Genomic DNA, 21,504 nt, shown 5'->3' on the forward strand with positions numbered 1-21,504 from the left:
CCAATGTGGTGGTGCTCCATCCTGCTGAAATATGAATTGTTGTGCTTCTTGTTCGAGCTGAGGGAACAGCCAATTCTCTAACATCTCCAGATACTGTAGTCCAGTTACAGTAGCACCTTCGAAGAAAAAGGGACCAAAAACTTTATTGGTTGAAATGGCGAACAAATGTACAACTAAATGAAACTTTATAGCTCCCTTAATTCGCCGACAGATAGTGCTTAGCTCTGCCTTTTGTCGTTGCAGAGTTTTAAATTCCTAAAGTTGTGGTATTCTTTTTGAATCACCCTGTATTTTAGCCACTTGGTGATGCAGGTTTTTTTTATGAAATGAAAGACATTAATTTCAAGGACATTGTTTGGATCAATGAAACGTGGGTGAATCCCCATCATACTGGTACGGAAGGTTGGAATTATGATAAAGGAGTGGGTATGACACTTGCCACTAGTAAAGATGGTAGAACTATTCTTTTGCTTGCTGGTACCTACCAAGGCTTTTTCACAGCTATGCACTGCTTTTCAGGTCCTAAAAAACATCAGAGTAGCATGAGGAAATGAATCATGAAACATTTTTAAATTGGTTCGAAAATACATTGTTACCTAGTCTAGAAAATCCATCAGTTATTATTATCGATAGTGTGCCATACCGTTCAGTTTTAAAGGATAAGACTCTAACCCTGTCCTCTTGAAAGGAAGACATTATTTACTGGTTACGACAACACAGGTTTACTATGGATCATTCACTGAAAAAAGTGGAATTATTAGGACTCGTGCCACTTCACTAGCCACAGTTTCCAACCTATGTTATTGATGTGGTAGCTTATAAATATGGACTTAGAGTCATAAGATTACCACCTTATCACTGCCACTTTAATACTATAGAACTTTTTGGGTGCAAGGGAAAGGGTGTGTTGCTCGCGAAAATAAAAAAAAAATTACTGTGAGTGAGGTTCTGACTTTTCAGAGCCAGGAAAATGTTGCCGAAATGGACTGGAGGGCTGTTGTGATGCTTACGGAGCAAGTAATTGACGAAGTGTGGAATAATGAAGGTCTTATCAAAGATAGTGTTACAGAACTTATTATTACTTCCAGCTCCTCATCCAATTCGGAAAGTTCCAGAGTGGTATCCACCCTCTTTTGGACAGTGCAGCTGCCTGTAGCCAGCAATCAGTGGAGTACGTACACAAAAAAGTTTCTTTACCTTTCAACATTTTACTTTATTTGTATGTGCCATGCCTATGTGGCCAGTTACCCACTGACAATACTACAATATTATTGATGGTGTGAGGGTCGCTTTAATATTTTGAAGGTATAAAAAACTGGTATGTCAATAAATGTTGAACATGTGCAGGCCCACTAACAGCACTTGTGAAGTGACGCCCCCTATTTTGTCAGTAACAGAGCTGCCGGAAGAGATGGGGCAACACCGTCGCTGCAAGTGATGGATGTCAACTATCAGTAATTTTAAACGGGCTATAGTTTTCTTTGTGTAGACGTCATCTGAAAACACTAGGTTCACACCTCAGTCTCATGGCTTGTCTCCCATCACTGCTCACTGGTGCACTGCTGTGAAGGCGTCAGCACCTTGCAGCCCAAGCTCAAACTGTGCATGCACAAGCAGGCAGCCCCTTTGGTCGCTGGGGTTCCTGCTGCTGCCGCAAGCCACTGTCGCACCTTGAACTGCCAATGATTAACAAACCTTCCCCACTCTGTATCGTTTTGTATTTGCTTCCTCTAGACAAGGGACTCAACAGTCTGTGCAATAAGTGAAGTGTGTTGCTTCGCTGGTTGGTTGATTTGAGGGAGGGGTCAGACAGCAAGGTCATCGGTCAAAGTGTGTTGCATTGACCAAGTTTCAGTGATGTAGTGTTAGAGGAAAAATATTGAAATGATGATCACATAAACTTTCTGCCAACCATCTGGCAGGAGCATGATGAGCAGTAAGTGCATATAAGACCTGCTGTGTACACTAGACTGTCCAGGCAGAGTCACACCACCAAAGAGGCTCGCCCCTGTCATGCGCAATATATCTGTTGTGGTATCATAATAGTGAAATATAAATGAATTAAAATAATTAAACTGGGTGGTTTCTGTTGCATATCATTGACAATATTAAAACTGAGCTGTGGTAAATTTATTTCAGTTATGTACAGTAGAACAGATATGCCAGTGCTTACACAAAGTTGTAGTGTCATTAGACAGATAAAACAGTAAGTGACTGATTACACAAATAATTGTGAAATAATTGTGTACACTTTACAAGAAACAGTAATTGTGGTCACAAGAATAAATGTGATCAATTTTAGTCTTTTACCTGTTTAATGACAACCTGAGTTTTCATGATCACTTTTTTCATTGGTGGTGATCATTCTGTGTGACCTCTATTTTAGATTTTCATGTGCTATATACACACATCAAAAAAAGTTTTGCATCACCTCGGTTCCGAGACTTCTGGAACATGTACAGAAAATTGGAGTAGAGATCAACATAAACATCATTTACACCATTTTTATTGCTCTTGTAAACCACAAATTGCATGTTGTACCACCATACAGTGAGACCTTCAGAGGTGATGGTCCAGATTGCTGTTCACACCAGTATCTCTAATACCCTGTAGCACGTCCTCTTGCATTGATACATGCCTGTATTCGTCGTGGCATACTATCCACAAGTTCATCAAGGCACTGTTTGTCCAGATTGTCTCACTCCTCAACGGCGATTCGGCATAGATCCTTCAGAGTGGTTGGTGAGTCACTTCATCCATAAACATCCCTTTTCAATCCATCCCAGCCATGTTTGATAGGGTTCATGTCTGGAGAACATGCTGGCCACTCTAGTTGAGTGATGCCGTTGTTCTGAAGGAAATCATTCACAAGATGTGCATGATGGGGGTGCAAATTGTCGCCCATGAAGATGAATGCCTCATCAATATGCTGCCAATATGGTTGCACTGTCTGTCAGAGGGTGGCATTCATGTATTGTACAGCCGTTACGGTGCTTCCATGACCACCAGCGGCATATGTCGGCCCCACATGATGCCACCTCAAAACAACAGGGAACCTCCACCTTGCTGCGTTCGCTGGACAGTGTGCCTAAGGTGGTCAGCCTGATCGGGTTGCCTCCAAACACGTCTCCGACAATTGTTTGGTTGAAGGCATATGCGACACTCACTGGTGAAGAGAATGTGATGCCAGTCTTCATTGGTCCATTCGGCATGTTGTTGGGCCCATCTGCACCGAGCTGCATGGTGTCGTGGTTGCAAAGTTTGACCTCGCCATGGACGGCGGGAGTGAAGTTGCGCATCATGCAGCCTATTGCATGCAGTTTGAATCATAACATGACGTCCTGTGGCTGCATGAAAAGTGTTATTTAACATGGTGGCGTTGCTGTCAGGTTTCCTCTGAGCCATAACCCATAGGTAGCGGTCATCCACTGCAGTAGTAGCCCTTGCGAGGTCTGAGAGAGGCGTGTCATCAACAATTCCTGTCTCTCTGTATCTTCTACACGTCTGAACAACATTACTTTGGTTCACTCTGAGATACCTGGACACTTCCCTTGTTGAGAGTGCTTCCTGGCACAAAGAAACTTGCAGATGTGATTGAACCGCGGTATTGACCATCTAGGCTTGGTTGAACTACAGACAACATGGACCGTTTACTTCCTTCCTGGTGGAATGACTGTAACTGATCAACTGTCGGACCCCCTCCATCTAATAGGCGCTGCTCATGCATGGTTGTTTACATCTTTGGGTGTGTTTAGTGACATCTCTGAATAGTCAAAAGGACTGTGTCTCTGATACAGTATCCACAGTTAATGTCCATCTCCAGGAGATCTGGGAACCAGGGTGACGCAAAACTTTTTTTGATGTGTGTATAATTACTTCATAATCGTTTGTGTAATCAGTCACTCAGTGTTTCGTTTGTTTGATGACAATACTACTTTGTGTAAGAACTGGCATTTGTTCTTCTATTGTACAGAACTGTAACAAGTTTAATGCAACTCGCTTTTAATTTGTTAGCAACACACAACTGGAACTACTCATTTAAGGTCTTTTAATTCTTTTAGAGATGCAGTGCCAATAAGTTTTTTGTAACTGCTTCTATTCATTAGTCATGATCATTCTGTTTAATCACAATTACTGTTTCTGTTATTTGTATACATTGCTTCACCATTATTTGCATTGTTAGTCAGTCACTGTTTTTCCGCCCAATGGAGATACAACTTTGTGCAAGTGCTGGCATGCTGTCTTCTATTGTAAGTCATCGTAGCAATTTTAACACAGTTCGATTTTAATATTGCTAACAGCATATGGTGGAAACCACCCAGTTTAGTTATTTTGACTCTGTTACATATTCAGTGATAATATGTCTTTTGTAACCATCTTACTCAATAGTTTTGATCATTCTGTGAGGTCCTGGGTACAGGAAAGGATAACTCTGGTAGCAGAATACTTGTTCAGTGCACATGAGGGTTTTTTATGCCAGGTGACAGATTGAGATCCTCTCATGCGTGCTCATTGGTCGATATGAAGAAAGCAAAATCAGATCATGTACAAAGTAAAGGCACTTTCACTGCCAAAATTTTAAAATAAATTGCCGAAGCATTCGTAACAAAGTTACTGTATTTACTAACCTCCAGAAAATTTGTCCGCTCAAATTATTCTTGGAACCAAGAGCTGGATGAAACTTGAAGTAGAAAGCTCTGAAATATTTAACGAGGCACAGAATGTATAGCTGAAAGAGAGGTTAGACGTGATTGGAGGCACAGTGTTCACTGCAGTTGACAAAAATGCTGTTTCTATAGAGGTTTAAATTGAGTCTTAACTGTGAGGTTATCTGGATACAAGTAACCAGCCCAAGTGAATTCAAGTTAATCATCGGATGATTTTACGGGCCACCCGATTCTGCTGCAATGGTTGTAGAATCGAAGACAGACTAAGCTCTGTAGTGCAGAAGTACTCCAGTCATGCAATATTAGCTGGAGCTCTCAATATAGACTGGGTCGTCTATGTATTCATTGCAGTTGGTTCAGGCTTATGATGTAGCCCTGAACGTGTTTTCCAAAATCTGTGGTGTGGAGTTTGTTCGACAACACGCAGAAAACGAAAATATTTTATATCTTGTAGCTACAAACAGATGTCACTTTATTGAGTGTCAGTACAGAGACAGAGGTTAGAGATCATGATGACATCATAGTGATTATGGTTACTAAAGTTAATAAATCTGCTAAGAAAGCTAGGATAGCAGTTAGGCTGGAAAGAGCAGTTAAGCAGTTAGCTTTTAACTTGTACAGTGAATGGACGTAATGTAGTTGCAGTATGATGGACATAGAGGAATTATAGCCAGGATTTGAACTGATTGTAAATCATGATCTGGAGAAGTATGTGCTGAGTTAGTCCCAATGTGATTAATAACAATTTTGGAAAAGGCTAAGGAAGAAAACATGTTGGCAAACAAAATTTAGCAATAATTCTTATGTGTGTGTGAAAAGATCGCTGCACGAAGTGTACAAATTTCACTGTCATACCTTAGCCAAGGATCTTGTGGAGAACCAAAGAAAATTCTGGTCCTATGGAAAATCAATAAGAAGGTCAAAAACTGCTATCCAGTCACTCGTTGACCAGTCTTCCATGGCAATAGAAGACAGCAAAATGAAAGCTAAAGTCTTAAATTTCACATTTCAAAATTATTCATGCAGGAGGACCGTACACACATACCATCATTTGACTGCCGCACAGGCTCCCTTATTGAGGGCATAGAAATATGCATCCCTGGCATTGAGAAGTGGAGGAAAGAACTGAAATCAAAGGAGTCACCAAGTCTAGAAAGGAACCAGGTCAGTTTTATGTAGATTGGTGCCCTACCTAGCTCATATTTATCATGATTCTCTCACCTAGTGCAAAGCTCCAGCAACTAGAAAAAAATGCAGGTGACTCATATATATAAGGAGAACAAAAGAATGGACCCACAAAATTACAGACCATTAACTTAATATTGGTTTCCTGCATAGTTCTTGAAAATTTTCTGAGTTTGAATATAATCAAATCCTTGAGACAGAAAACCTTCTGTCCACAATTCAGCATGTATTTAGAAATTATTACCCTGCTTAACTTGCTTTCCTCTTTTTGTAACATAATATCCAGTGAATCATTAATGAAGGGCGACATGCAGATTTTGTATTCCTAGATGTCTGGAAAGTGTCTGACTCAGTGCCCCACTACAGACTGTTAACAAAGGTCTGAGTATATGGAATAGGTTTCCAGATAAGTAAGTCATTCAGAGACTTTTTAAGTAATAGAACCCAGTTTTTTGTCCTGGATGGTGAGTGTTAAATCAGAGACAAGGGTAACTTTAGGAATACCCCAGAGAAGTGTGATAGGACCACTCTTGTTCTCTACATTCATAAATGATCTGATGGATAGGGTGAGCAGCAATCTGCAACCGTTTTCTCATGACACTGTAGTACATGGGAAAGCATTGTCATTGAGTGCCTGTAGAAGGATCTATCAAACAATGGAAAATCTGGAATGGACTGTAACAGTATTATGAAAAGGATAAAAATGTCTTGTCACACAATAAACTTTCAGCCAGCAAGGCCTTTGTCAAAAATACACACACACACACACACACACACACACACACACACACACACACACACACACACACACACAGCCGGCCGTGGTGGCCAAGCGGTTAAAGGCGCTACAGTCTGGAACCGCGCGGCCGCTACGGTCACAGGTTCGAATCCTGCCTCGGGCATGGATGTGTGTGATGTCCTTAGGTTAGTTAGGTTTAAGTAGTTCTAAGTTCTAGGGGACTGATGACCTTAGAAGTTAAGTCCCATAGTGCTCAGAGCCATTTGAACCATTTTGAACACACACACGATATAGGATGACTTAGACAGAATTTGTACTTTCTTCTGTTTCTATTCTATTTCTATTCTTAGACAGAATTTTTATTTCTAGGATATAGGATGACATGGACATTATTTCTATTTGGTTGACAAATGGCAGCTTGCTCTAAATGTAGAAAAATGTAAGTTACTGCTGCTGAACAGAAGAAAAACAATCCTGTAATGTTTGAGTATGGTATTAGCACTGTACTGCTTGAGAACGTCACAATTATTAAATATCTAGGTGTAATGTTGCAAAATAATTTGAAACAGAATGAGTGTGTGAGGATAGTTGTAGGGAAGGCGAATAGTTGACTTCAGTTTAGTGGGAGAGTTTTAGGAAAGTGTATTATCTAGAAAGGAGACCATCTATAAAATACTTGCACAACTCATTTTTGGAATCCACACCAGATCAGATTAAAAGAAGACACTGAAGCAATTCAGAAGTGTGCTGCTAGGTTTGTTACCAGCAGATTAAATCAACATGTGAGTGTTATGGTGGTGCTTAGTGAACTCATGTTGTAATCTGTGTAGGGAAGGCGACATTCTTTTTGTGAAACTCTGTTTATTATTAATTAGCCAAATGAGCCAATGTTAATTTTGTAATGGTATTGCAGTTACTGGAATATAATTAAATATGGGAAAACATGAAGGTGAGAAAAGTAATCTTATTAATACCACCACAGAAAAATAATTTACCAACGTAAAGTATTAGTGTGACTGGTAGGGTGTAAAACTTATTGGAATTTGTTGTGATATTCTTTTTCAGCACGACACCAATATTCCCGTAGTTGTATATGGTAAACTATTTTGTTGTTTAAGTAACCCACATCTTACTGCTCCAACCACCCGCAGCGCACATAAATCGAGCCACCTCAAGTGCAGTGGACACTGCCATTAAATGTCATTCCCCCAACTGCTGAGGTGACCAGCAGGGTCAGCCTGATTACCTACCATCATAAGTCTGCTGTGCATGCACAGCAACACTTGTCAGGGATTGAATTTTTATAAGGGCATACACAGGCTCCAGACCCCCAGTTGTTAAATGTGTTCAAGATGTGTAAATGGTTCTTTTTGTATTCTTGTTGATGTCACTCTGTGACCTAATAAATTTTGTCTCTTTCATGGCTTTGTGTGTCCTTGTGTTCCTAGTTGGAACACAGGTGGGGTGATGTTGAGGGGTGAATTTTTGTGTGTTTCATTATTTGGCCTCTTCCAAAGAGGCTTCACTCCATACACTGGTGCAACAACATATGGCCATGTCACCCAGGCTCAGACACTGGTAGATCACCCTCTACCATCCCCCCCCCCCCCCCCCCCGCACCACCACCACCATTTATGATGAATCTACAGTACACTGGGATACATATGGGAAGTGGTGTTCTGGGTGGTCAACTCAACATGGAGTTCTGTAAGGCTCTTTTCTTATCATGGCCATGAGTACACTCCCGCATCTCTCACTTCTGTACCAGTTAGCTCCTCTACAAGACTCAGCATTGATTTCTTTGGATGCTGTGTGTTGTTTGCTTTCTCCTACACCATAAATGTATGTACACAGTCCCTGTGTGTGTGTTGAATTTGTTGAGTTCTACCAGTGTCACAAATGGCTGCAGCAATAAAGCTTGTGCAACCACAGTCTCAGTTATGTGTCAGCTAAATCTCAGGAGCTTATGTGGACATCATGCTCAGGAGTGCAATCATCTGTTCAGCTCCAGATAACGAGGTGCATCAGCATGCCTTTCAGTTTGAGGACCCTATATTAGAAATAGTTTGGTATCTCTCACGCTGCGGCCCACCAATTACAAGTCTTGGGGTGATGTTGACAGCTTGCAGCCCCAATACATGGAGCCTATTGTTCTAGTAGAAGAGGAGGTAGTCACAGTACAAACAAGCCAACCATGCCAGCACAAACCCGTCATCAGCAACAGGGACAGTGAATGCTACTTCCTTCATGCCCCTCTTGTTTTGTACAGCATGAGAGGGTGGCCGGCCCCAAGCAGTGGGCCTCTCGCTAAAAATGTAAAAAAAGGTCACATAGCAGCAGTATGTCAATCTCTACTCTGTCCCCTGCTTCCCCATCACAAGTTCCCACATTGCCTGTACTATGGTGCCAGATCCAGTGCTCCAGCAAGTCATACATGTGATGAACCATGGGTGACATGACCTTCTGCCAGATCAGGCATTGCATCTGCCTTAGAATTTTTGTGTGTTACGCCATCATCTTTCCGTATTGGATGGCATTATTTACCTGTTGGCAGAAGGGTTTACTCTGTATGTCATGGTTCCAGCGGCTCTGCTGTGGGAGGTGCCCACTTATTACATCAGCACTGCTGGGGGATCTCTTGCTCAAAACTGTTGGCACACTGCCACGTATTTTGCCCGGACACTTGCCGCAAGTATTTGGGCCAGCAGGTGACACTGCACACTGTTTTTTCCCGCCAGCTCTTGCACAGATTTGGAAAAAGAGTCCACACTGATTTTGCTGATCCTTTTTTAGATACTTTCTGATTATTGGCAATAGATGCTTTTTCTCGTTTTCCTGTATGGCATTTATGTTCCACCTGTGATAGTGACTGTCAAGGCTCTGTCGAACTTAATGTCTGTGGAACAATCTTTAAAGGACTTTTATACACACAGCGGTGTCTCCCTTCCATCCACAGTCAAACGATGAGACAGAATGTCTTGTCTAAATGTTTAAGACACTGATGTACAAACACGTAGAATATTCCCCAGTTGTGGAGGCTCTCACATTTTTATTTAGCTCGTACAGAATGGTGCCAATAGGAGTTAAGGATCCCATTGAGCTCCTGCACAGCTGTCACTTGTGAACACTGCTCAGCCTCTTGGTCCCAGGCATGTGTCCGCAAGTGATGTCAATTTTGCCAATGTTCGCACCTGTCACTCCAGTTTGGGTCAGAGCATTTGAGTGGCATTCTCACTGGATTCTGGCCATCATTCGGAGTCAGTGCGATCACCACATCTTCATGGTATGCACCGAAGATTGGCTCATGATATGCCATCAAAATCATTTGCATTCCTGGACAGGCACAGGTGTCCTTCCTTGGGCCATGAGTCGACTATACTCTTCGTTGGCCCTGGTCACTCTAGGGGTCGAGCAGGCCTGGCCATTTCCACATACCCCAGTGGTGAGGGATGTGTCAGCGCTGACGACTGGTTTGCTTCCTGCAGCTGGTGCCAGTGCTGGCGCTCCCACTGCACTGAGGATGCGCCACTATCAGTGGGAATGGGAACTGGATCTCTATCGCCAGAAGCTCTGAGGGAGTCGTGTGGTAAGCCACCTGATTCAGATAGCATTTTTAAAGGGCTTGCATGGGCTTCCAGGACCTCAGTTGTTAAATCTGTTTGAGACAAGTAAATCATTCTCATTGTATTCCATGACCCAGTAAACTGTATCTCTCTTATGGCTATGTGTTTCCTTGTGTTTGTAGTTGGAACAGTCATGAATCCACTGGGCAGATTTGATCTGGGGCCAGCATGCCTTCCTGTGCCTTAGAAGTGGGCTCTTTAATGCACTTGATTATCCAGACAGGTTTCAACGTGATTGCAACAGATAACTTTAAGATGCCATTATTTGAAGGATGTGCCTTGAATTTCTGAAACATTTTAAAATATGTAATTATTCTGCTTTTGTTTTACTTTACCTTTGCCATGGTCCTAATTGAAAGATAGATCATTAAAACTTAATGACAAATTAAAATTTTTACCTGTTGGGGCTTTAATACAGATTCTTGCTTTCATGTGCATGCCTTGAAAAGACAGTGTCATTATCACCCATTAATAACAGTAACTATTAAATGGATGAGCTGTAATAGAGGAAGATTTGAGCCTAGATTAATGTAGGTTAACAAATAGTGGAAAGAGAACATCTGTGACAGTTTTGTCAGCTATAAAATGGTAAGAGTCATGCCATTAAAACTTGTGACAGTGCCATTAAAACTTGTGACAGAGACAGGGATTCATGTGAGATCGTTCTGAATATCTTGTCTGACAGTTACTTCAAGCAGACTCTTACATTTGGAATCATTAAACATCAAGGAGGGAATCGGTGATCATAAGGCTGTCATAGCATCAAGTAGTGCAAGGATTGTTAAAAAAGTAGGAAAATATTTTTATCGCAGAAGTTACAGGATACAAAGTTCAGATTATTTAAGTAGCCAACATTACAAACTCTGAGGATAAAGATGTGGAGCACTAATAGATAAATGGGATAAACAGGTAGACAAGTATGTCCCAATCAAAGTCATGAGGGATGGAAAAGACCTACCAAGGTTCGAGTTGCTGCAAAAATAGAGAGCTTCGTCTTCCATTTAGTAAACAAACAAAAGATGAATGAAGCCAGAAAGAGCATAAGGAAAGCAATGCAAGAAATGTTCAGTGAATTTGAAAATATAATTTTTACAAACAAACCATCCTATGTAATGTCCGTAAGCAGGTTGAAATCATCTTTCCAATTGCTCAGTGGCTATACTAGCACTGAAACAGAAGTTGACAGAAAGAAGACTGAATACAATTTGCTCTTCTGAAATTGTTTCGCTGCAGAAAATCGTAATGGACTCCCTCCTTTCAACCACTACACAAAAGCTGGAATGACAGATAGTGAGATAGCTGATCACAGAATAGAAAATTGGCTAAAACTGCTCAACTTTGGAAAAGCAACTGGACCAGATGGCATGCCTGTGGGGCTCCACAGGGATTAAGTGAGAGAACATGCTCTTCTTTTTAATTGAACTGTGCTCTCAATGTTTAGTAAACAACATGATACACTTACTTAATTCACATGGCAATCCAATGAAGCTTCATATATAATTTCTTTTTAAATCCACAATTTGTAACTTAAATGACATCTAAACAAAGTATAGGCATGAATCTAAGTGAGATATATCGTCAAGTGACATCTGTACTTGAATCATGTTGGTTCAAAAATAATTTGAAAAGTGTCATTTTGTATGTAATTAATTCTTGTTCTTCTTCGGAGCCTCCTCCTCCTCCTCCTCCTTCACCTTCTCCCTTCATGGATTAGGTGATTTCACCTGTTCCGGTCACCGAGGTCCAGCTATATCTTCTGTGGTCTTCTGTCTTGTCCCTACATTTGTAATGAAGAATTTATTATGAAAGTCTATATTCATACAACCTATCCAACATATCTACATGTTTCCGCAGTCTGTTTCTGTTTAGATCTGTATTTATGTTTAGATCTATTTTTGCTGTGCATCAAATCAACTTATAATTCATTCTTATTGTCTTCATTTCTGAAGTAATCTTCTCTGGGACACCTTTAAACTCTATAGTGAAATCTCATTTCCACAGCCTGGATCCTAGTCACATCCTTTTGGCTGGGCACTCAGGTTTCAGATCCAAAGGAAATAGTAGGTACTGCAATGACGTAAAACTTGATCTGTGTCTCTTATGCCCCCCTCTCCCTCCCTCCCACCCTCCCTTCATCCCTCCCTCCCTCAATTTTTTTTGTTCAGTACTTTTAACTGTTCCACAGATTGTGTTAAATTTTAAGATCTTATTTCATCCTATGTCACAGATGAGGTACTGAAAGTGTATTACCTGTTCCACTTTAACATTATTTACTCCACTTTAAGATCTTGTAGGAGATTTTCCCTAAATGCCATAATCTTTGTTTTAATAATGCAGATGTTCATGTTATATTTAGAAGCCAAGAAACTAAACTAATTGGCAGTTCTCTGAAGATTATCTTCATTTCTTGAATTATTATATGATCATCTGTGTATAGCAGAGTATTAAAACATTTGTCTGTTGATCATTATGCCATAGATGATATCTTATTTCCAAGCCCTGACTAAGTCACATATGTAGATATTGAAAAGAATTAGAGACAGGCCACATCATTGTGTAACTCCTTGTGTTGTTGTTAATCGTTTACAGAAGCTATCTCCTTTGATTATAGTTTTTGTCTCTTTGTAAAATCCTTTACAAAGTTAATTAGATGTATTGGGAAGGCTCTTTTTTCAATAACTCGCTGCAGTAATTAATTTATTTGGAAGTTTTTGATGTTAAAATTAAATTTGCAAGTGTCAGTTTTGATATTGATTATTGAAACAATATGAAATAGTAAATTAAAAATAAGTTATTAGTGAAACAGGTGTAAGCTGCTTTTGTTTGCAATATGAGCAGTATATGTCATGTAACATCTTTGGCTGACTTGGCTCTTGGTGAATGAGGTCATGTCAAACATGTTGTAAAAGTAATATTGTGCAGAGCATGACGGTTTTCAGTGGTGTGTTTTGGAACATGTGAGAAGATTACTAAATGCGATGAGTGGCCTGTTACATTTCGTTTAGTAACATACATTAAAAAACTGAAATTCTGAAATCTGTTTTGATCATGAACTGTATGTAAAATATCTTGGTTGTCTTTTTTTGTCATCATTGTATTGTATCATCATGTCATCATTTTTCTTGTTATGAAACATCTAACAGTAGAGAAGTGGTGTTCATAATTGCAGTAACAATTCGTTCATCCTCACCAGCCAGCCAGAAAATATTTGTAATGAATTTTCATGTTATGTCATTTGTTTACAGGGGTTGTGGATCAGAAGTCTTACTGAAAGAGCGAAAAAGATTGCTAAGGAAGATCTGTGGTGCTCGAGGAATGTACAAAGGGCACAAACGTGTTGGTAATTCGGACCTCCGTTCATCAGCAGATCCAAACTTTCTTGGTCGCACCAGATTGCTTAACCTCATTCATCTTGGCCTTCTTGTTGACTGCAGTGAACAACAACTCAGTGATCTATTAAGGTAAATGTTTTCTTCACTTCCTCATAATGTGAGTGCATAATTCTACTTTAACATCTCTTATTGGCCTTGAAAGCACATTCACATCTCCACACATCCTGGTTAAGGGATGCAGATTGTATCCTGTAGTTACAAGGTATGCGATAGAAAGTGTGAGCTCTATACTCTGCTTGATAATTACTTGGAAACAGTGAAGTTTCCAAATTCATCAATATATTACAGTTTTAAGTGGGCAATGAAAAGCAGCCTGTCCTGATTTTACTTATAAAGGAAAACTGTTGCAGTCAGTATGTAGGCTCTGAAGACAGGAGATTGTCGGGGGCGGTATCAGTTAGTTGTTTTATGGTGCTGCCATGTAGAATGAACTATGGTGTTGGAAGATGTATGCAAGACATTGTTTAAGGCATAATTGAGATGAAAGGATTGTTTTTCTACTTAAGACACATCAAGATGTAAGTACTATTAAGTGCCAAAAAGAGTGACGTCACACTGAAGAGAGATTATGTAGTTAGAGGAACAGCTGTACATGCACATCATGAAGATCATAGGAGATACACAAAACTGGGACTGCTTTGATACTCTTACACAGATGCTACAGGTCCTATTAATGCTAGGAAACCATACTTCTCCCTGGAAACATACCATAATACGCGATGTCACACTCCATGCTTGAAACCCCAGGCAGTGCATTTCACTGACACCCACCATTATGCCAGATTCCAATGATGTATTGAACATAATGTGCCTATCAGTGCCTTAGCATCTCCACTATACGGTGAGTAGCAAACTTCCCTTTCACAATATTGTTACATATTGAGTGGTGTTATCCTTGAAGCTTAACATGAAACTTAATTTTTTGTTGGTTTCCACACATGTGGATTGGTCCTCTTTGTTCTTGTCATCCTATTTTGGTTGAAAACCATCCAGCAACTGTAAAGGTTACATGGTGACAAGACGTCTGAGGGTAAGTATCAGTTTCCATGACCCAATGATGACTGATTGTATGCTATATCTTGTAAAAATATAAGTGACTCAGTGATTTATAAGGTAGATGTGTTTGATACTCACTACATAGGGGAGGCATTGAATCGTAGACAGTGATGAGTAGCATTGTATCGTATCCGTATTGTTGTTATTCCATCCTAGATTTTCAATTGTTAGGTAAAGATTGAATCTTGGGGCATTAGGATCATTGCAACAGACAGAGCCACTGATATCAGATGAATCCTGGTTCGGAACTATTACCCATTGTATTTGCCCTCTGATGGGGAGGGAGTGAGAATAACATTGACATGCATCGTGTACTAGTGTGTGGAGATCACAGTAGATGTGGTGTCATGATCTCATCGAGCATCAAGGTCACCTTAAGAATACAACTGTATAATTCTGCAACAACGGCAGTCACAGGGAAGAAATTATTGTAACAAAACAGTGGAGGGGTATGTTTAGGTCATATTTTCATTTCGTGAACAACACCATGAGCCCTCTCTGCATTTTGAAGCACTATAAATTGAGAAAATTACTCAAATATTGTAGCCTTGATATACAACTGGCCTGTATCACCAAGAGTGTTGGTGAGACACTCTCAACAGTCACTGCCTCAGACCATTTGGGACTCATAAATCCGAGTGATGGGTGAAAGCATCTCTGTCGACATATAGGTAGTAATGTCTGTTCTAGGCATCACACAGTACTGGGGGGGGGTGGGGGGGGGGGGTGGGGTGAGGGGGGGGGGGTAGGGTGTAATAACCTCGTTTTCCCCCCTTCCAACCCCCTCCCCTACATCTTTTCCTTTTTATATTCATCTAGGCATCTCGATTCATGTAAATATAACAATGAAATGTTTATACAGTTCTTTAATGTCCCAGTTCCCAAGCAAAAAACACAATATATGATTTGGAAGAAAATTCAATATTCAGTTTATTCACCACCAACCACTTACAGCAGAAAAGGTTTGAACATTAAATATACAATTAAGAATAATTTTCAGAGGGGAGTTTTTACAATGTAGTTCCATATCTTTCAGAAATATCTGTAAGTACTAATGTTAATCATGTTTATTTCAAGTAGTTCGTCTATCTTGTAAAATGGGTCTTTGAGTAACCAGTCATGTATCTTAATGTTGAAAATATTATAGGACAGTGTCCAACTGGATATTGGAAGTTTATTAAAAAAATTTAAGCATGTTATTTTGCACGAGTTTGCAGTCCTTGTGGGTGCCTCGGTATATCAAGGTTCAGTTTGCCTCTGGTGTTGTGAGGGTGTACAGTCTCTCTGGTGTCGAACTCATTTAAGTTGCTTTTGACGTAAGCAAGACTGTGTAGATTTATGTACTAATAAATGTTAATATCTGGGATGGCACTGTTCCTTAGGTTTAACTGTAATCAGTATTCAGATTTTTTAAAATAATTTTCAGAATTTCGTTGACGTAGCAGGAGTGCCCCCATAGCAGTATGCTGTGGGAAGTATGCTTTGGACCTGTCCAGGAAGGGAGCTTGTGGAGACGTAGAAAAAAACCAAGAACTGTATGAGCTGATGAGGCAACCGAACATAGTTCAAAAACTGAAAGTGCGGAGAATAAGCTTGGCAAGCCACATTGCTAGGAGACCAGACACCTCTCAGGCAAAAGCCATACTTATGGGAAGACCTGAGGGTACCTGTCCAATTAGAAGACCCAGGAAGTGATGGGAGGATGAGCTACAGAAAGACCTCTGCCAGCTAGGAGTCCATGACAACTGGATCCAAAGTGCACAAGGTCGCCATCTATGGAGGAGCATTGTGAGGTCAGCACATGATCTACAGGGTCCGCGATCACAGATTTGATGATGATGATACTTGCAGACATGGCTAATACAGTATGTTCCTCCCAGTTTAATTTCAAATCAGTGTGAAAGTCTAAGAATTTTACTGATTTACTTTCCATGACTATAGCCAAACCCAAAATTAGCTCCTGTGTTTTATTAGGATTACAAAGGAGTTCTTTGAAGGGGGAAAAAAGAAAAAAAATAACAATTCGTTGTGAGCTCTAATTTTTTGTTTGTTGCCTATGCATCTCTGTTACATCATGATGGGTACTTTTGTGGCGGTGTTCGTAGCGACAAACAATTCGCTGTAGAAACGGCTTACGAAGTCACCGCCACACTTTTAATAGCGGGCCGACCGGTCCGCTGGAACAGTGAACAGAAAGATGAAAACCCAAACACTCTGATTAAATAAAAGTTGGTACTTATCTTTAATAACGAAGATACAGAAACACAGTAGTGAACTCCGTGTCTACAGAAATCTGTCTAGTTCGAGTCGGAGCGGCTAGGTCAGCGTCGACTGACGACAAACAACAACTCTGCTGAGATGAACACACAACTGACCAGCAAGTACACAATTCGGTGGCGAGTATACAACTGAGCGGCGAATACAGAACTGTCCTAGCGCTCGCGACTCCAGCGCTTAAGAAACCAGAAGCCAGCGGTGGCGCGCGCAGACTTGCGGCGATTTGCTGTCTCGCTGGCGCTGCTTATGCGGACGGCGTCCGGACTTTGATGCTGCCAACCTTTTGGCAGCGGGCTCGGGTGGCATTACTGGCTAGGATATAACACTCCTCCCCCCCAAATCGCCGCACCGTCGTTGAGTAATGACGTGGCGAGCGTCGACGGCGGGGGAGGGGTCTGACCGCAGGCGTAGCAGAAGAGACCGGGGCGGAGACTGTTGTCGGTGGCAGTCCCCGGTCCGCACCCCAGCATTGGCTGTGTGGGGCCTCGGGAAACACCGACTGAAAACCGAGGTCAGGGTGCACGCCTGTGACCACGGGCGCAGCTTCTGGTACTGGACGCGACGGGGCGTCGGGACCCACGAAGAGAGGCAGCGTCTCCTGACGCTGCGTCGACGGCTGCTGAGTGGGCGCCGGACAAGGCGCTGCGGTGTCAGACTCCTCGGGGGTGCCCAAGGAAAGCGGCTGGAGGACAGGCTGCACAGCCACCGCTTGGGAAGGCGGCCCGGCTGAGGGGTCGACGTCCATCAGCTCCGAAGGCGGTGGTGACTGAAGAGGGACCGCAGGTGCTGGAGCGACCACCCGGGGCGCTCCCGGATGAAGCTGCGCGGGAGGCATCAACGGGACGGGCTGTCGGCGTGGTAGCGGCGACGGCTGCTGCTGCTGCCCTGGGGGCGGCAGCGAAGTCGGAAGGCGCGGCTGGAACCCGCCGCGGACCAAATCTGTGGACAAAGAACGAGCGGCAGAATCCGGGCGGCCAGCGCGGCGCAACTGGTTCTGATGCCTCCTGTGCACCCCAGTAGCACCTTGAATAGTATAAAAACTGCGACCCTGGACACTTATCACGGTACCACGTTCCCAACGACGGCGACTGTGATAAACTCTGAAAAAAACGGCGTCGTTGCACTGAAAATGCGTGCGATGCTCAGAAGCGGCGGGTCGATCCGGGGGGTGCAACAACCGTAGTAGGGTGCGAGGACGACGGCCGTGGAGAAGCTCCGCAGGCGAAGGGCCGTCGCGTGGCGTGGTCCGGTACGACGACAGGAACGTGATGAGGGCCTGCTGACGAGAGTGCGTAGCATGAAGGCGGTCCATATGATCCTTGAATGTGCGTACAAAACGTTCCGCTGCACCATTCGATTGAGGGTGGAACGGCGGAGTAAGAACATGGCGAATGCCATTGGCAGAACAAAAACTTTCAAATTCAGCAGAGGTAAATTGTGGACCATTGTCAGACACTACTTCTGGAAGACCCTCAATACAAAAAATTGAAGTCAACGCCTGTATAGTTTGTGCAGACGTTGTAGACTGCATGGGCACAACAAACGGAAAATTACTAAATGCATCTATCACGATGAGCCAACGAGAATTCCAATATGGACCAGCGAAATCAATATGTACTCGCTGTCAGGGACCGGCAGGGCGTGCCCACTCAAAATAGCGTTGAGGCGGAGCAGCTTGGTGTTCGGCACACGTCGAACAATCTGTAGGCATCTGCGTAATCTGCTTATCAATGCCGATCCATGTACAATGACGGCGGGCAAGCTGCTTGGTGCGGACCACTCCCCAATGACCTTGATGCAACAAGTCGAGGACCTTGGATTGGAGCACTTGGGGAACCACTACACGAAGCTGGTCATTCTCGGTGCGTAACAGCAAAACTCCGTGCGAAACAGACAACAGATGACGTTGCGTATAATAGCGACGAACCACAGGATCCGATATGTCCTTTGCCTTGGACGGCCAACCACGTTGAACAAAACGTAATAGTAAACTCAGATGAGGATCCGTAGCTGTCTCACGTGCCACCTGACGATAATCAATCGGAAAATCCCGGAGGGATTGACGCTCATCGGCGTCAATCTGATGGCAAGAGTCGTCAGAGGAATCGAAGACATCATCCGCAGCAATCGGCAATCTAGAAAGCGCGTCAGCGTTTGCATGCTGAGCTGTAGGGCGATACAGTATCTCATACTGGTATTGTGATAACAAAAGAGCCCAACGTTGTAGTCTCTGAGCTGTCCGCTGAGGAACTGGTTTAGACGGATGAAACAGTGACGTCAGGGGCTTGTGATCTGTTACTAAATAGAATGGTCTACCATAGAGGTAGTGATGGAATTTTGTGACACCGAACACAATAGCCAACGCTTCCTTGTCCAATTGGCTATAATTACACTGAGCTTTGTTTAGCAATTTAGATGCGAACGCAATAGGACGTTCGGTGTTACCGACTCGGTGAGACAACACAGCACCGAGGCCGAAAGAAGAGGCATCACAAGCTAACACCAGAGGCTTGTTAGGGTCGTAATGGACCAGACAACGATCATTCAATAAAGCCTCTTTAAGCTGCTGAAAGGCTGATTGGCAATCAGCTGACCACACAAACGGAACATTCTTACGGCGGAGACGATGCAACGGTGCAGCAATCTGTGATGCATTAGGTATAAACCTAATATAATATGTCAATTTGCCAAGAACTGCTTGCAATTCATGCAGATTGCGAGGGGCGGGCAAATCACGAATAGCTGCTAAATGTGACTGGGAGGGATGAATGCCTTGAGCATTAATAACATGTCCCAGATACTCCATCTCCGTAAGGAAAAATGAACATTTATCGATGTTGCAACGTAGGCCTGCCTGAGACAACATTTTAAACAAACACTCCAAATTACGGAAATGTTCAGCAGGCGTCCGACCGGACACAACAATATCGTCTAAATAGTTGCAACACGATGGCACATTAGCCAGAAGTTGTGACAAAAAACGCTGAAAAACAGCTGGAGCTGACGCACAACCAAAAGGCAAACGCAGAAAATGGAACAACCCCAACGACGTGTTTATGACAAAATACTGTTGTGATTGCTCGTCGAGGGGCAATTGCAAATATGCTTCACGGAGATCAATTTTGGAAAAGAAACGAGCTTCCCCTAACTTATCCATCAGCTCGTCCGGTCTAGGCAAAGGAAAAGATCAATGACAGTCTGAGGATTAACTGTCGACTTAAAATCAGCACACAAACGTAACTTGCCAGACGGTTTCTTTATAATAACTAAGGGAGAAGCCCACTGGCTCGCTGAAACGGGTTGAATAACACCGTTGTTTTGCCAACGACGAAGTTCATCTTCTACAGGTGCCCGGAGGGCGTGAGGCACTGGACGAGCACGACAAAATCGAGGCTGAGCATTATCTTTTAACGTAATATGAGCGGCAAAGTTCGCAGCACAACCTAGTTCGTCTTTAAATATGTCACTGTATCGTTTACACAAATCGGTTATGCTGTCTTGAGGAACAACAACAGAATGAATTTGCAACACATTGTCTTGGATAGACAGGCCAAACAAGTCAAAACAGTCTAATCCGAAAATGTTTACACTGTCTGTAGTGCGGAGCACTGTGAATGAAACTGTTTTTGTATTGCCACAGGATGTGGCTGGCACGCTACATACACCTAACACAGGAATTTGTTCTCCATTATAAGTAGCCAAAGAATGTTTTGCCGCTGAAAGTTTAGGGCGGCCGATAGCCGCATACGTAGCACTATTTATGAGAGTCACAGATGCACCAGTGTCTAATTGAAAATTGAAGGTCTTATCCTGGATGCGTAGCTTCACAAATAGTTTATTACACTGTCTCTGGATCGGTGCAGTGGAGGCGGAAGACACAAAATCAGCGCGTTTAGCGCGTGTTCGCTGTTTACGACAACTCGTGGGTTGGGCAGGTGGAACAACAACTCCCGCTTCACTTGCAGTCTGTACATTACTTTTTACAGCATTTGAATTACGCTTGGGTTGCATAGCAGAGGGCTGGGTGGGTGGCTTATTGCGAAGAAGTTTATTACCCACACGAACCGTGGAAGAGTCTTGAAACGCGACCTTCTGGGCGGGCTGGCTTTGAAGAACATGAATATCCATGGGCTGGGCAGCACTAGAATTGTTCTTGCGTTTACGCAAACAAACAGTCTGGATGTGTCCTTTCCTTTGACAAAAGTGACAAACCGCGTTTCTTAACGGGCAACGTTCACGAGGATGAGCAAGAACACACTTAGGGCAAGACTTAACTCTATCATTTTGCACACGCGGCTGACGAATGTGTTTAACATGACGCGGCCGGCTAGTGTTTACAGTCTGACTCTGCCGGTGGGGCCGCGGGCGTGACATAACTTGCTTAGCACATGCAATTTGAGAAATACATGGCTGATCTAACTCACACTCAGCATAGTCAAAAGTATCTTGGGCTTCAATGATGTTCATCACAGTCTCTAATGACGGGTCAGGCAACTTTAAGATAGCAGCACGAATACGAGAATCTGCAATGTTTTGAGTAATAGCGTCTCGTAGCATGACATCAC

The 21,504-nt window shown here is 42.6% G+C and overlaps 1 protein-coding gene across 4 annotated transcripts in view; it reads left to right on the plus strand.

Annotated features, from left to right (window-relative positions):
* Positions 1-21,504, plus strand: part of LOC124789515 (TATA box-binding protein-associated factor RNA polymerase I subunit B) — a 333,200-nt gene that overhangs the window by 165,362 nt on the left and 146,334 nt on the right. For all 4 annotated transcript variants that reach the window (XM_047256902.1, XM_047256903.1, XM_047256904.1 and 1 more), the window contains exon 6: positions 13,460-13,675. In XM_047256902.1, the coding sequence (XP_047112858.1) occupies positions 13,460-13,675 (216 nt within the window). The remainder of the gene's footprint in view (positions 1-13,459; positions 13,676-21,504) is intronic.

This window comes from Schistocerca piceifrons, chromosome 3 (genome assembly GCF_021461385.2).
Source record: "Schistocerca piceifrons isolate TAMUIC-IGC-003096 chromosome 3, iqSchPice1.1, whole genome shotgun sequence".
In the NCBI taxonomy this organism is placed as follows: Eukaryota; Metazoa; Arthropoda; class Insecta; order Orthoptera; family Acrididae; genus Schistocerca; species Schistocerca piceifrons.